Genomic DNA, 13,794 nt, shown 5'->3' on the forward strand with positions numbered 1-13,794 from the left:
CACTGGCTTCCGCTGAAAGGCCTCCTGGGGGACTTCAGTGACCATTCACTATGTTTTCTCTTTTCCCAAGCACCTGTGACTGTTTTTGTGCTTTCCCATTTTTTTCTGCCTTTGTCTCTCTCTCTGCCTCTCTCGTTTTTTTTTTTTGTTTTTGTTTTTTTTTTTGGCAGGGCCCTATCATTAGGGAAACACTTTCTTTCAAAAGGAATTCTCGCCACTAACAATGCTGTTTGTGTGTTTACCAGGGGAGGCAGGACTCCGAACGCATCCAAAAAACATGTCACGGTCACGCGGACGCACAGGAAACGTGGGAAAAGGTGGGCCACGGCGGTCACTCCTTGCCTTTCTTGGGCAGGTGCAGTTGGAAAGACTCGCCTCCTCTGCCGCTTCCGAAGGCTCATCCGGCTTCTCCATGGTCCTGGACCTTGGAGAGCTGCTTTGCCATTTTCCAAAGGAGTTTGGCACAATGGCTTTGTCCCCTCTTTTCATTGTGTTTCTGTAAAACACATTTGCAGCATGACTCTCCAGGTTTATCCCTCTTGTGAGCCATCTACCCCTTTTCTCTTTCTGCTTCCACTAAACCTACGCTCATCTCGCCAACCTAGAGTAACGGAGAATTACGCGATTGTGCGCACGTAGTTTTTTTTTTCTGTCTCTCTCTCTTCGCCGTGGCTATTTGTCATAGAGTGCTTTCCCACTTACGCCATCTCGATTGACACTCGGCTAACTGCTAGCTGAATGCAGCTTGCCAGAATTTGGCCGCAAACGAAAAACGAGGACGGAGGAGGGGGGGAGCGGGAAAAATAAATATGCAGATTAAAAAGTAAACATTCTCCAAGAGAGGGAAAAACAACCACATTTTCATATTTAATCCAACTTAGCAGAAACAAAAATAACACATTATGCCCTAATTGGGTGCCGTGTAGTCCACAAATACTATTACAAGGCCGATCAGGATTAGCTCTGCTACATACCTAGTTATCTATTTCGGAGTGCCAAGACTGCAAGCAGTGGGCAACTAAATTTCAAAAGCTGGCAAATCCAGTTGTCTCCTAAATACAGAAAGTACTTAAATCCGGAGCTAACACAAGAGAAAGAGGGATAAAGGGTACTCTGCATATCACCAAAAAGCTTGTGCACTTTGCAGAATCACTGGCTAGGTTAAACAAATATGCTAAGCAGACATCAAAACAATCCTTTGATCTGCAGCCTAGTTTCCGGAGCAGCGGCTGGGCTCCTGTTGTAAATAACTTGTATAAATCTGTACCGTTTGCCTTCAGGTAATTTCACGAAAGTGCCAGGAATTCGTAAGGAAGCACTTCTAGTCAGAGAGATCAGATAAAAGGCGTATCAATTATTCACCCGTTCTGAGCTCGTACTACACGTTCTCACGTGGCTAATGATCAAATTATTAGCGTCTGCGAAGGGTAAAAACACGGCGGCTTACGTACCTCCGGCAGCCCGGGCAGGTCCGGTGGCAGTGAAACGCATTGTCGAGCATCATACAAAAGAGGCTTAAGGAATCTGAATGCAGGGAAGCTATGTAACTTGCTGACTAACTTTGTCCTCTGTTTTGATGGAGAACACAATGGAAAACGCTGTCCATTCAAATCAGGCAGGGGAACAGAGGGGGCCGTGTGCCCTGATAACAGCTCTGAGGGCACAGCAGCACTGGCACCGGGCGACACCACACCACTCACGCCCAACAGAACAACTTTTGTGCCGTTGTCATGCTCCAGAAGTTTGTCTTCTTCTGCAACTAGTTCCCCCCCATCCACCCAGCGGCTGCAAACTTGTACAGTTGTGCTTTTGATTCAAACAGCTGCCGTTCCTCGGCTTCGGCTTCTGCTTCCGCTCGATTATAAGGGACATAGAGGGCCTGTTGTCTGTTGAAAGAGTCGAGTTTAGTGGTTAAAATGTACTTTTTGAATTCAGATTGAAAATTAAGACCCTTAGTGATCTTTGATGACCTTTAAAAAGTGACCTTTGTCAACATGACGTAAAAAATTTAAGTTTCTTCATTAAACCCAACAATTTCCTACGTTTAATCAGCTTAAAATGTTAAACATCAAAGATAAACTTTATAGTTTAGATCCAGCTGATGTTTTTAATTTGACTTGTTTGACATTTGCATAAATAATTTCACACATCTTGTTCTATAAATTGCACTGTGCATACAAACCGCTAAGAAAAAAACTTGACTTTACATTCAATTTAACCCTACACTATAAAAAATGCTGGGTTAAAAACAAACCAAGTTGGGTTGGAAATGGACAAACCCAGCGATTGGGTTGTTTTAACTGAGCAGTTGGGTTAAAAGTTTTATTTAACTCAACTATTGTTTAAAAATTACTATATGGCTGGCTTAAAATGAACTCAAAATAGGTTGGGAATTAAAAATCAGACATAATTACAATAATAATCAAAAGGTGAACATTTATTAATAATGGTTTTTGTTTAATTATTATTCAATAAACTTATTATTAAATGTTCATTTATTAAACATATTAATAAATATAAATTTCCAACATATTTTGGGTTCATTTTAAGCATGAATACAGTAATTTTTAAACAATAGTTGAGTTAAATAAAACTCCCCAGAAGGTTGGGCAAACATTTAACACATTTGCTGGGTTAAAACAACCCAATTGCTGGATTTGTCCATTTTCAACCCAACTTGGGTTGTTTTTAACACAGCATTTTTTAGAGTGTAAATTCATTCAAAGAGTGCTGGGTAAATATTAAAGCATATTGAACACTAGTATACTAGTTTACAATACCAGTACTTTTGACCATTATGCAAGTAAAAATTATTTACAGTATTCATGGGTTCATGCAGGTCATAAAGACATTTTAGAAACACTATTACACTATAGTCTGTCTTAGGGCCTCATAATTGTATATTTGCCTACTGTACTAATACTTACTTCTTACAAGTTATTATTAGTTATTTCAAATCGTACTTTCTCAACAAAAGTCACAGTATAGTATAAAAATAATCTGAATTCAGGTCATACCATGTGAATATATTTCTTTCCCCCCATCCCACCCCCAAAAGCTTAAATCCCAAAGCATCCTCTATGCAAATGCATCATGACACACCACACAGGAAAAGACAAAATAATGCTCAGGATAAAGTAATACCAATAAAAGAAGGGGGAGAGAGGAGACAGGAATACATTTGTTAATTTCTGCAGTTGTATAAATGTAGGAGATGAGAACGCTGGTCTGGGAGCTGTGCATATGCATCGCGGGGCTAAATTGTGAAATGACAGATAGAGATTCTGGGTGTGATAGTGTGGAATGACTAACTAATAAGAAGGATGCGTCGGTCTGTTAGCGGAGAGAGGCATTAGCACTCTGGCTGTCAATCACATCGCGGGATGCGGGGGCTGGGTTAGGGTGGGCTGGTCTGGGGTGGGGAGGGGGGGGGGGTGTCTAAACAATTATCATTTGCACAAAGACCAGAATTTTCAAGATCACACTCATTTTGACACTCTCAAACAAGCTGACTGATAAGAAAACGTTTATATCTTCTCAAATAAGAAAACATGAGCTTACCTTAAAAGTCGCTGTCTCAATGCTCATATGGTTGCCAGGTCTTTGCTAGGTGATCTAGATGTCTCTATTATATTCTTGACCACATATACAGCTTCTTCAGCACAAGTATATGTGATTTTCTTCTCCATGTTATCATCCACCTGGGTAAAAATCATAATTTTAGTCGCTTTGAAAAGTAATAACCTACTTTTCCTCAACAAGCTGCATTATTTCATTCACTTCCACAGCACAAACAGTGGAGGATGAGATATGCACCAAAGTTTATAACTTAGGACACTATGTATTAGTAATAGTAATTCCTTAGTCTTAGCAAAAATCACAAACTAACCACAGACTTCCTGTACAACATTTTTTCATTTTTTTTTTGGAGTACATTGTTTGGAAAATGTAATCCAAAATTGTGGTAAGTACTTAAAGGATTAGTTCACTTCAGAATTAAAATTTCCTGATAATTTACTCACCCCCATGTCATCCAAGATGTTTATGTCTTTCTTTCTTCAATCGAAAAGAAATTAAGTTTTTTGAGGAGAACATTCCAGGATTTCACTGGGGTTCAACGGGTTGAAGGTCCAAACTGCAGTTTCAGTGCAGCTTCAAAGGGCTCTACACGATCCCAGAAGAGGAATAAGGGTCTTATCAAGGAAACAATCAGTCATTTTCTAAAAAAAATAAAAAATAATATACTTTTTAACTACAAATGCTCGTCTTGCACTAGCTCTGCGATGCGCCGCGCATTACGTAATCACATTGGAAAGGTCACGCGTGACGTAGGCGGAAGTACCGTGGTAGGGTGAAAAAATCCATCTCATTTTCTCCTCTAACTTCAAAATTGTCCGACATCGTTTTTTTTACCTTTTTTAGTAAATGGCGTTTGACTTAGTCTTTGCACGTTTGCTTTGTAGACACTTGATTGGTACTTCCGCCTACGTCACGCGTGACCTTTTCAACTTGATTACGTATTGCGTGGCGCATTGCAAAGCTAGTGCAAGACGAGCATTTGTGGTTAAAAATTATTTACATTTTAATTTTTTTTTTTTAGAAAATGACCAATCGTTTCGCTAGAAGCTGAATTGAAACTGCAGTTTGGACCTTCAACCCGTTGAACCCTGTTGAAGTCCACTATATGGAGAAAAATCCTGGAATGTTTTCCTCAGAAACCTTCATTCCTTTTTGACTGAAGAAAGAAAGACATAAACATCTTGGATGACATGGGGGTGAGTAAATTATCAGGAAATTTTAATTCTGAAGTGAACTAATCCTTTAACATACATTCCTGGTCTTATTGTGAACAATTAAATGGTTTAAAGAAACATTTTAACAATTACCAAGACAATTTAGTTGCATAATTGCATCTAATGTCAAAATGATCGCCCATTAATTTGTCTCTGCAGCGAAAGTTGAAACGCAAATGGTTTTTTTGTACACGATCCCTCTGGCCTTAATTGTGGTGGCGGTTTGAGCATGGTGTGTGACGAAAGTTGTCATCGCTTGCATCCGCGTCTCTCTGAGCAGAACAGAAACAGCAAGAAGTTCTAACAAGAAACAGTGTGCCAGGTGGCGAACTGGCTGTACCAACACAACGCACAATCTGTCCGCTTCTACATCCAAAGCACTAGCAGCTGCCATCAACAGCCCCACACTCACACTCTCTCTCGCACTCACACACACACACACACCCTTAAAACATGTTTGCTTCCTCCACTGCTCTCATGTGACTGATAAAGCCACAGGTCGGCCTTTACCACTTTTTAAAGGTTTGTCATATTAAAAAAACTACATTTAAATTATATTTTGTGTTTAGGCCTCACTTTTTAGAGAACAACAATGTGCTTTCACGCTGGAAAGATCTGCTAATCCAAAATTGAGTAGTTAAGAGATGTTTCTGGGAACATTTTGGTAAAATATAATCCAAATTTGTTACCAAAAGTTTAGAAACGACACTTAAAAATCCAAAATTGACCTTTTTCCTTCCTTAATACACATTCATGTTCTTATTGTGAATGATTTATATCTGTTTCATATGAAAATATGTAATTTTACTGAAGTAATGTGTTGCGAATGCCTTTTATGTTGACTTTAAACACTTTTTGGAGTTCATTGTTTGGAAAATGTAACACAAAATTGTGCTTAGGACTTGTGCATGTAAAATCAACATGAGCACATTTTAACCAAATCCCCCAAATTACCTTATTTACTATATTAATACACATTCCTGGTCTTATTGTGAACAATTCATTGGGGAAAAAATCTAACGGTTGATCAGATAGCCACTTGTTCCACTTCAGAAACAACTTTTCTTTCAGCTGATGTCACCAAGTCCTCTTATTTTTAACTCTTCCCCCATACACATTTTTGTGATCAAATTCGTTCCCAGAATAGATAAAAAGTCCCGCCCTACATTTTTATCCTAGAAATTTCCAGTTTCAATGTAAATGTGTCACATTAGAAAAATAAAATTGATTGTGGGTGCCGTTTCATGTTGTTTTTGGGTTCTTTTTTAAAGGGTTAGTACACCCAAAAATGAAAATTATGTCATTAACTACTCACCCTCATGTCGTTCCACACCCGTAAGACCTTCGTTCATCTTCGGAACACAAATTAAGATATTTTTTATAAAATCCTATGGCTCAGTGAGACCTCCATTGACAGCAAGATAATTAACACTTTCAGATGCCCAGAAAGCTACTAAAGACTTATTTGACATAAAAGCTTCGAAGCTTTACAAATCTTTTGTTTCGAATCAGTGGTTCGGAGCATGTATCAAACTGCCAAAGTCACGTGATTTCAGTAAACGTGGCTTCGTTACATCATAAGTGTTTCGAAATGTTTCAAAATTTCAATGGTTCACGTGACTTTGGCAGTTTGATACACGCTCCGAACCACTGATTCGAAACAAAAGATTCGTAAAGCTTCGAAGCTTCATGAAGGAGTGTTTAGAAATCGCCCATCACTAGATATTGTTGAATAAAGTTGTTTTGTTAATTTGTGTTCTGAAGATGAACGAAGGTCTTACGGGTTTGGAACGACACGAGGGGGAGTAATAAATGACAGAATTTTAATTTTTGGGTGAACTAACCCTTTAATGTAATCCAAAATCCAAGTCCTGGTCCTGGAAAAAAGTTTGTCTTCATAATCTTTCATCAAAATGTAACAACTAAGAAACGACTTTTCCTTTCGGGTGATGTCACTAATCCCTCTTATTTTAAAACCCTCCCCCAACCACATTTTCACAGTCCAATTCATTCCAAATGGATAAAATCTAGTCTTGTCCTACATTTTTTTTCCCACTGAAATTTCTAGTTTCACTTTAAATGTCACATTACAAAAATAAAATTGCTTGCGGGTGGCTTTCCATGCTTTTTGGGCTATATTTTCTTCAAAAAACATAATCCAAAATAGCGGCAACTTTGTGCACTTAAAATCCTCATGAGCGCATTTTGTCCACGAGTACGGAATTCTGTTTCCTGCCAAGGGTGATACACTGCATGTTAGCAAGGACAAAACATGTCACTTAGGACTGTGCTTTGAAATCATCCCGGCCTCGGCAATTTTTAATAAAACACAACCAAGAACAACGATTGCTAGTGTGCATTTTAATCACATTTGCAATTTTTCCACGTTTTCAATTAGAGAATTGAAAAGCCTGAAAATCTGTCGACATGTACAGATTAAACGACCGTAAAACGAGGGCGACTGGAGGTACGCATCCACCTCAGTGCTCGTAAGCTTCCGCTGCAACCCAGCGGCTAAAAATAAAAACTTGGCAAAGTTGTGCACATCTCTTATTGGTCCTATAGTTTGATTTCACATTTAGCATGTGCGGCCCCCCCTCGCCTAAACACAGCATTCTTCTCTTCCCGCCATACAATGAGACTTGAGTGACTCTGGCAGCAAGCTCTGGATCGCTGCTCCTCAATCCACCAGTGTATGTTATCAGCAGGTAAACAAGCTTTCCAACAAAGCCATAATGGAACTGCAAGCGGCATAAAGAGGCTCATCTCAAAAAAGCTATAGAGTCCATCAAAGCCAGTGTCATTCCTTCTGCACAGGCGCTGCGGCTGCAAAAATGCGGGATGCTAGCGTCCCTTTTCCTTCACCAGATATCTTTAGATGCTGGGAAGGTTTGGACTGGTTATCTGTAACTAGTCAAAGAGCAGGAGAGATTAGGGCAGATAAAACATGAGATCTTTTTGCCAAGATCACTCTAATTTCTTTTTTATGGAAGCTTGTTTCCGCCACTGAATAAAAAATAAATTGCGAGTTTACATCTAGAAATTCTGACTTGTTTTCTCAGAATTGTGAGATATAAACTCGCAATTTTGAGGTATAATGTCAGAATTACGAGATATAAAATCACAATTGCGAGTTATAAAGTCACAATTGCGAATTATAAAGTCACAATTGCGGGATATAAACTCACAGTTGCAAGAAATAAAGTCAGAATTGCGAGTTATATGCTCACAATTGCGGAATATAAATTTGCAATTGTGAGAAATAAAGTCTGAATTCTGACTTTTTTCTTGCAATTGCGAGTTCATATCTTACAATTCTGACTTTATTACTCACAATTGCGACTTTAAATGACGCAGTTTGGACTATAACTCGCAATTTCTAGTTTATACAACACAATTCTGATAAAAAAAAGTCAGAATTGCGAGAAAAAGTCAGAACTGTGAGATAAAAAAGTCGCAATTACCTTTTTTATTTTTTTATTCAGTGGCAGAAACAAGCTTTCATAATTTTTTCCTCTTTAGTTTGGAAATATATACTAACTTTTTATGGCTAAAAACATATGCAGTTTCCACAATGTTTACACATTATATTCTTGGTCATCACATACATGTACATAATCAAATTGCTATAAATATAAAGAATCTACTAAAATGAAACTCTCTTTGGCTGCCAATCAAAACCGGGAGCTTTTTTCCAGAGTTTGATCAACTGAATCATCTGGTGTGGTGTGAATACATATTCTATTCTCTTCCATGGCACCAAATATCATGCTATATCCTACAGTCTGTCAATCTGGCTGGCATACACAAACACACACAATGATCTTTGTCCGTGACATGAAAAGTATCTTAATATAAACTCTACTAATGCTGCATTTGAAATAGAACGTTTAACTTGCAAATGTATCAATATTTGTGGCACATATTGCAGCGTTTGACGAGCACGCTGTAATGATATATTATTACACCTTCTGTCATCATGTGGACGCAAGCCACATTCACACAAGATGCAAAAGGTGAGAATCATGTGGCGTCTCTGTGACCAGCAGTGGTTCATCCTGTTGCGGTGAACATATAACAACGCACTCGATGACTTTAAACTTCATTATACTTTAAACTATATGTATGATTAAAAAGTACCACGGTATTAGCATGCTGTTTTGATAATACCATAGTATTTTTGTACGATTTAAACTCTATGGCCTGGTTTCACAGACAGGGCTTAGATTAAGCCAGGATTAGACCTTAGTTCAATTAGGACACTTAAGTAGCTTTTATAAACATGCCTTAGAAAAAAACATTACTGGTGTGCATCTTGAGACAAAACAATGGCTCTGACATATTTTAAGATATATCAGTGCAAGTTGCTTTGAGTTAAAACAGCTCAAACATACATTTAAGTCTGGGACTAAGGCGGGTTTATTTAAGAATAAAGTCAGTTGGTCATTTCTGCAAAATGATAGGGTCATAAAGATCCAAACCCAAAGCGAAGGGGTGTCATCCTGAAGTAGTTTATTTTACAACATGAAATATTAATTTGATTTCAAATTTTTTGATTATCTTACCTGTATATTATCTTAAAGCTTTCACTGAAAGAAAAAATATAGTCCATCGCAATGTACAAAATAATAACCCAAGCAACCAGACGAACGATATTACATTTATATTAACACTGACATCCTCTGAGGTAATTTTTTACTGCAGTTGAGTTTTTATACAACAAGAGAGACACGAGTCATGAAAGCAAGCGTTTTAATTACCCGGATGAATCGGTTACAGCGTTGACCGCTGAATAATGTCATGATTGACCAATCAGAGTCAAGTAGTATTCTAGAAACCGTTAAATTTGTCATAAAAAACCATAGTAAGTTACTATGGTGTGTGTGTGCGTACATATATATATATATATATATATATATATATATATATACAGTGTCAAAAGTCATTTTGTCTATTTACAAATTAAAAGGTACGCGATAAAAGATATCTTTTCCAGAGTTTTTGTCCTAACCATCCGCGACGACGACACGCGATGATTTTATTTTAGAAACAGTTTCCATTTTTCTGCGACGTCGCGGCTGGAACAACACAACGTGTATGGCAACAGTAATCTCAAGTGCTGCCTGTTTATGTGCATTATTTACTGTTAAAATCGTCTAATGTCCGTTTGAATATAATTTTGTGTTCTCAGCTTTGTAGCCGTACTGAAAGTAACCATGGATAATTCACCTCAGATCGTTAAAATAAATAAATGGGCACAATAACGTTCAAACTGTCAACTCATTGCGAACAAACAAGTGTATTCTATGGCAAAGATAGTTTCAGTCACTCAGAATGTACTTTAAATAATGTTTAAATAGTGTAATATTTATGAGTTTGATTATGTAACTTACTCATCCATTTCATGTGACTGCCGTGCGCTTTCCAAGAGAGCCCGCCCTCACGCTCTTCTGATTGGCTGACATTTTTGATTGATTTTGTCGCGTCTAGGAGTCGCGTCACATCTGGTGTGGACAAACAAACTGCTTGTCGCTAATCTTATCGCATCGCGTTTGGTTAGGACACGGTGTTAAAATACTTGATTGTATTCCTGGTAACTATGCAAAGACAACTATAAGCCATTTGTATCAGTTTACTCTTTGGGTCTAGCAAACATAGCAACACTGTATCAACCAATAACAGGAGTCTGGGGGCGGGACTATCTACAAATCGACCAATGGCAGATGTGGGGAGTGTTCAGGAAACTTGTTTGATAACAAGTTCATGATTTAGCCTATTTTTGCTATATGAAGCTATTAGCACAGAAAAAAGAAATCATTTTGCCTGACATTTAGGATAATTATAGACGTCTACGTTTATTTAGATCTAAATTCCTGTGTGAGGTCGGATTAATCACACTCTTGCGTGGCACTAAAAGTCTGAAACATCATTTAAAGATGAAAAAAGCCATTTGTACGGCTCTGATACACAATTTAAGAGTACTGAATATCACATACTGTATGATCAAACAAACACAGGTTCTTTTTCTCAATAACCCATGACATGTGCTCTTTAACGTTTATCTCTTAGCGGGGAATGTACAATCCTCCATCTTGAGTAGAGGCACTCAAGGCGAATGAAACATGTCTGTTTAATGATCGGTTTGAATGTGCGCAGCAATAAAAGAATCTTTTGAGAGGCAGAGCCAAAATCTGTTGCTCAATTTTCACACACAAAGAAGGAAATTTGATGGAATTATAGCTATTTCCAGGTCTCATCTCTTATGTAAAGAATAAATGTTGTTTAATTTCTTCATTTTGATGTGTTGACATACTGAGCCGAGATCATTTTCCACTCAAACCCCTAAAAGCTCCATCTCTATTATCGACTAGCAATTGGTGGGATATTAGTTGACAGCTGTTTTATGTAGTTTTGTAACAGGTGTTATAATAAGCATCAAGCTTTAAACAGGACAAGATTGCAGAAGTCAAACATCTCTACTTTGACAGCAGAGTTGCCAATTGACATTTATTAAATGTAAAATATGAATGCTGCTAATATTTTTATACTTAGTTCATTACTAAGATATTCACACATATTAAATATAACCTAATCTACTTTAAAGTCAATCAAATCAGACCCTATTTACCGTACTTAGCACACATTACGGGTATTAAAAAATTAAGAAACTTTCTTTATGGCTCCCTTCTAACAACCTGTTATATAGTTACACTTTCTGTTTCCTGATGGGTAAAATCTGTATATAAATCTGTATAATATACTGTAAATTTGTTGTCCAACAGCAAGGTGTTACGAAATGGCAAAATATGTGCATTGACTTCACCTGTTCACCATCATACATTTAAAGTCAAAACAAAGCAAATACACATTTTGTCAAAACTGAGTTATGACTGTATTTATGTCTCATAGACAATGATCTGTCCTGTGACAAATGGGTTTGACTCAACGATGCTCAGAGAAAACAATATGACGCTGATATCAAATTAATCAAAATTCAATCAAAAAACGTTTTGTCTCAGATACAGACTTTGTAGTTGCTGAGTTTCAGTTTAGATGATAACTGCATAGTGCATCACATCGAGTCTTATTAAATCATAAAAGTCACTGGATCGGTCTAACCAATGTACTTGCCTTGGCATAGAGGTTCATGCATGCGCTCCAACACAGCTGTGGTGTTCACATGGGCGTTTTCTCGTCTGGTTTCCTGTTTCTGGATCTTTCCTATTAAGTAGAACATTTTCATTTACCCAACACTTAATATATTGGGTAAAAAAATATGAAAATCATATTAAGTTCTATTACAGTATCACAGTAGTGAGCAGAGGTGTGAATTTCAAATAATTTACTTCAACAATTACCTTTGGTTTGATGGGATGTTGTCAGTTTTGCCCTGGGTGCTGCATTTCTAAAATAATAGACTGGCAATTTCTTAAGAAATATTCCAGGTGTTTCTACATTTTTACTTCTCTAATCAAGCAAAAAAAAACAACAAAAAAAAAACACTGATTTAATTAATAATAAATGTATATTTCGTCCTGTGTCCTTAATATTTCTTCACATCCTGTTCGTATTTTGTAAAATCCTACTTACAAAATCAGTCATTATACAACCGGAAGTGACCGTTTTGGAGGGAAAACAACAGCACCAAAATCAATAACATTAGCAACGGATTGGATGGATTGTGTTTTGTAATACTACTAAAGCAAAAAATGTCACTGTTTGATACTATTAAAGAAATCAGTCTTTTAATATCAGCATTTCAAAACGTAGTTTGAATTTCGAATGTAAACTAACACAGAAATGACTTCAACTTCAGCTCTTTATTTCTATTCTATGTAAATAATCAGGTTATAATTAATAAAGCTGAGTTACCCGAGCCAAAGCATATTTAATAAAGCCTAGTGTACAATTTAACAGAAATACTTCCTCTCACATGTTCATTTTTTACTTGAATCGTTTTAAAAATGATTACCTCTTCCCACTAACCGTACAAATAAAAGTGACAACAAGGGCAAACAAGAAAAGAAAAAAATACTCGAGGCCACACACATTGTCATTGGACTGTTAATTCAGTATTTTATCGGCTTTTTGGTGAAGCAAACACCGTTTGGAACGATGTCACACCAGCGCCGAGCTCTAGTCGTGCCTAGCATGTCCCGGCTCCACAGTAGGGGGCTGTAAACATTTACACTGAGAGGCTGTCCATTCCACATGGTTCTCCTTCACCAGCAACCTCAGCATCTCGCGTTTAGTCATTCAGGCCTGTCCCGAGATACTACGAATCACACCATCAATTTATGAAAACGCCATCCAAATGTGACAGCCGACTTATGCTAAACGGAGAAAATAAAGCAAAACATTGCCGAAACACCCCTAGGCCCACATGGTACCGAAGGCTCGGCGGAGAGCTGCTATGCTCCCCGCTGTGAACTGGGAAAGTGATGTTGGTGCGCCGTGCTCCTCCAAGAGGGTAGTACCGTTCCCGGGCCCCTATCGAAGCCCTTTTGAAGTCTGTTGCGGGCGAGAGCGTGCCAACGTTAGCACACGACAGTAGCTAATGCCCCCACAAAAGCCAACATTAGACAAGGACCGAGCTGAAAGAGAAAAACGTCTAAGTTGGGAATAATTCCCTCAACCGACGTACCTCGCTCTCAGGTTTAATTTTAGACGGAACACGTTACATAAGTGATAGACAATGGCAATAAAATGGATCCCATTAATTCCTGACATGTATGGGCTTGTTTGCTATTCATTAGTTTAGTTGACACAATAGAGGGTAATTCTTTTAAAATCTTCCGTTCTGCTCGGTTGGAAGTGTTGCCAGTGACTCAAGAGCATCAATAGGCGATGATTGCAAAACTTATGTAAACAAGTACTTATAATCATAGCATTTGCATAGGAGGAGAAACAGAATTGGGGGTTATATTTTTGGGTCTATAATCTTTCAACGAGAAAAACCCTATTTCCACTCAAAAACAGGACCATACACAACTATATCATT

At 37.8% G+C, this 13,794-nt stretch overlaps 1 protein-coding gene across 1 annotated transcript in view; it reads right to left on the reverse strand.

Annotated features, from left to right (window-relative positions):
• st18 (ST18 C2H2C-type zinc finger transcription factor) overlaps window positions 1–3,682 on the reverse strand; it is a 76,022-nt gene extending 72,340 nt beyond the window's left edge. The window contains exons 1-2 of the mRNA XM_051882017.1: window positions 3,562–3,682; window positions 1,452–1,886 (exon numbers count right to left, since the gene is read on the reverse strand). Of these exons, the coding sequence (XP_051737977.1) occupies window positions 1,452–1,491 (40 nt within the window). The 5' untranslated portion in view covers window positions 1,492–1,886; window positions 3,562–3,682. The remainder of the gene's footprint in view (window positions 1–1,451; window positions 1,887–3,561) is intronic.
• Between the last annotated feature and the right edge of the window lie 10,112 nt (window positions 3,683–13,794).

The sequence above is a fragment of the Ctenopharyngodon idella genome, chromosome 23 (assembly GCF_019924925.1).
Source record: "Ctenopharyngodon idella isolate HZGC_01 chromosome 23, HZGC01, whole genome shotgun sequence".
Taxonomy (NCBI): Eukaryota; Metazoa; Chordata; class Actinopteri; order Cypriniformes; family Xenocyprididae; genus Ctenopharyngodon; species Ctenopharyngodon idella.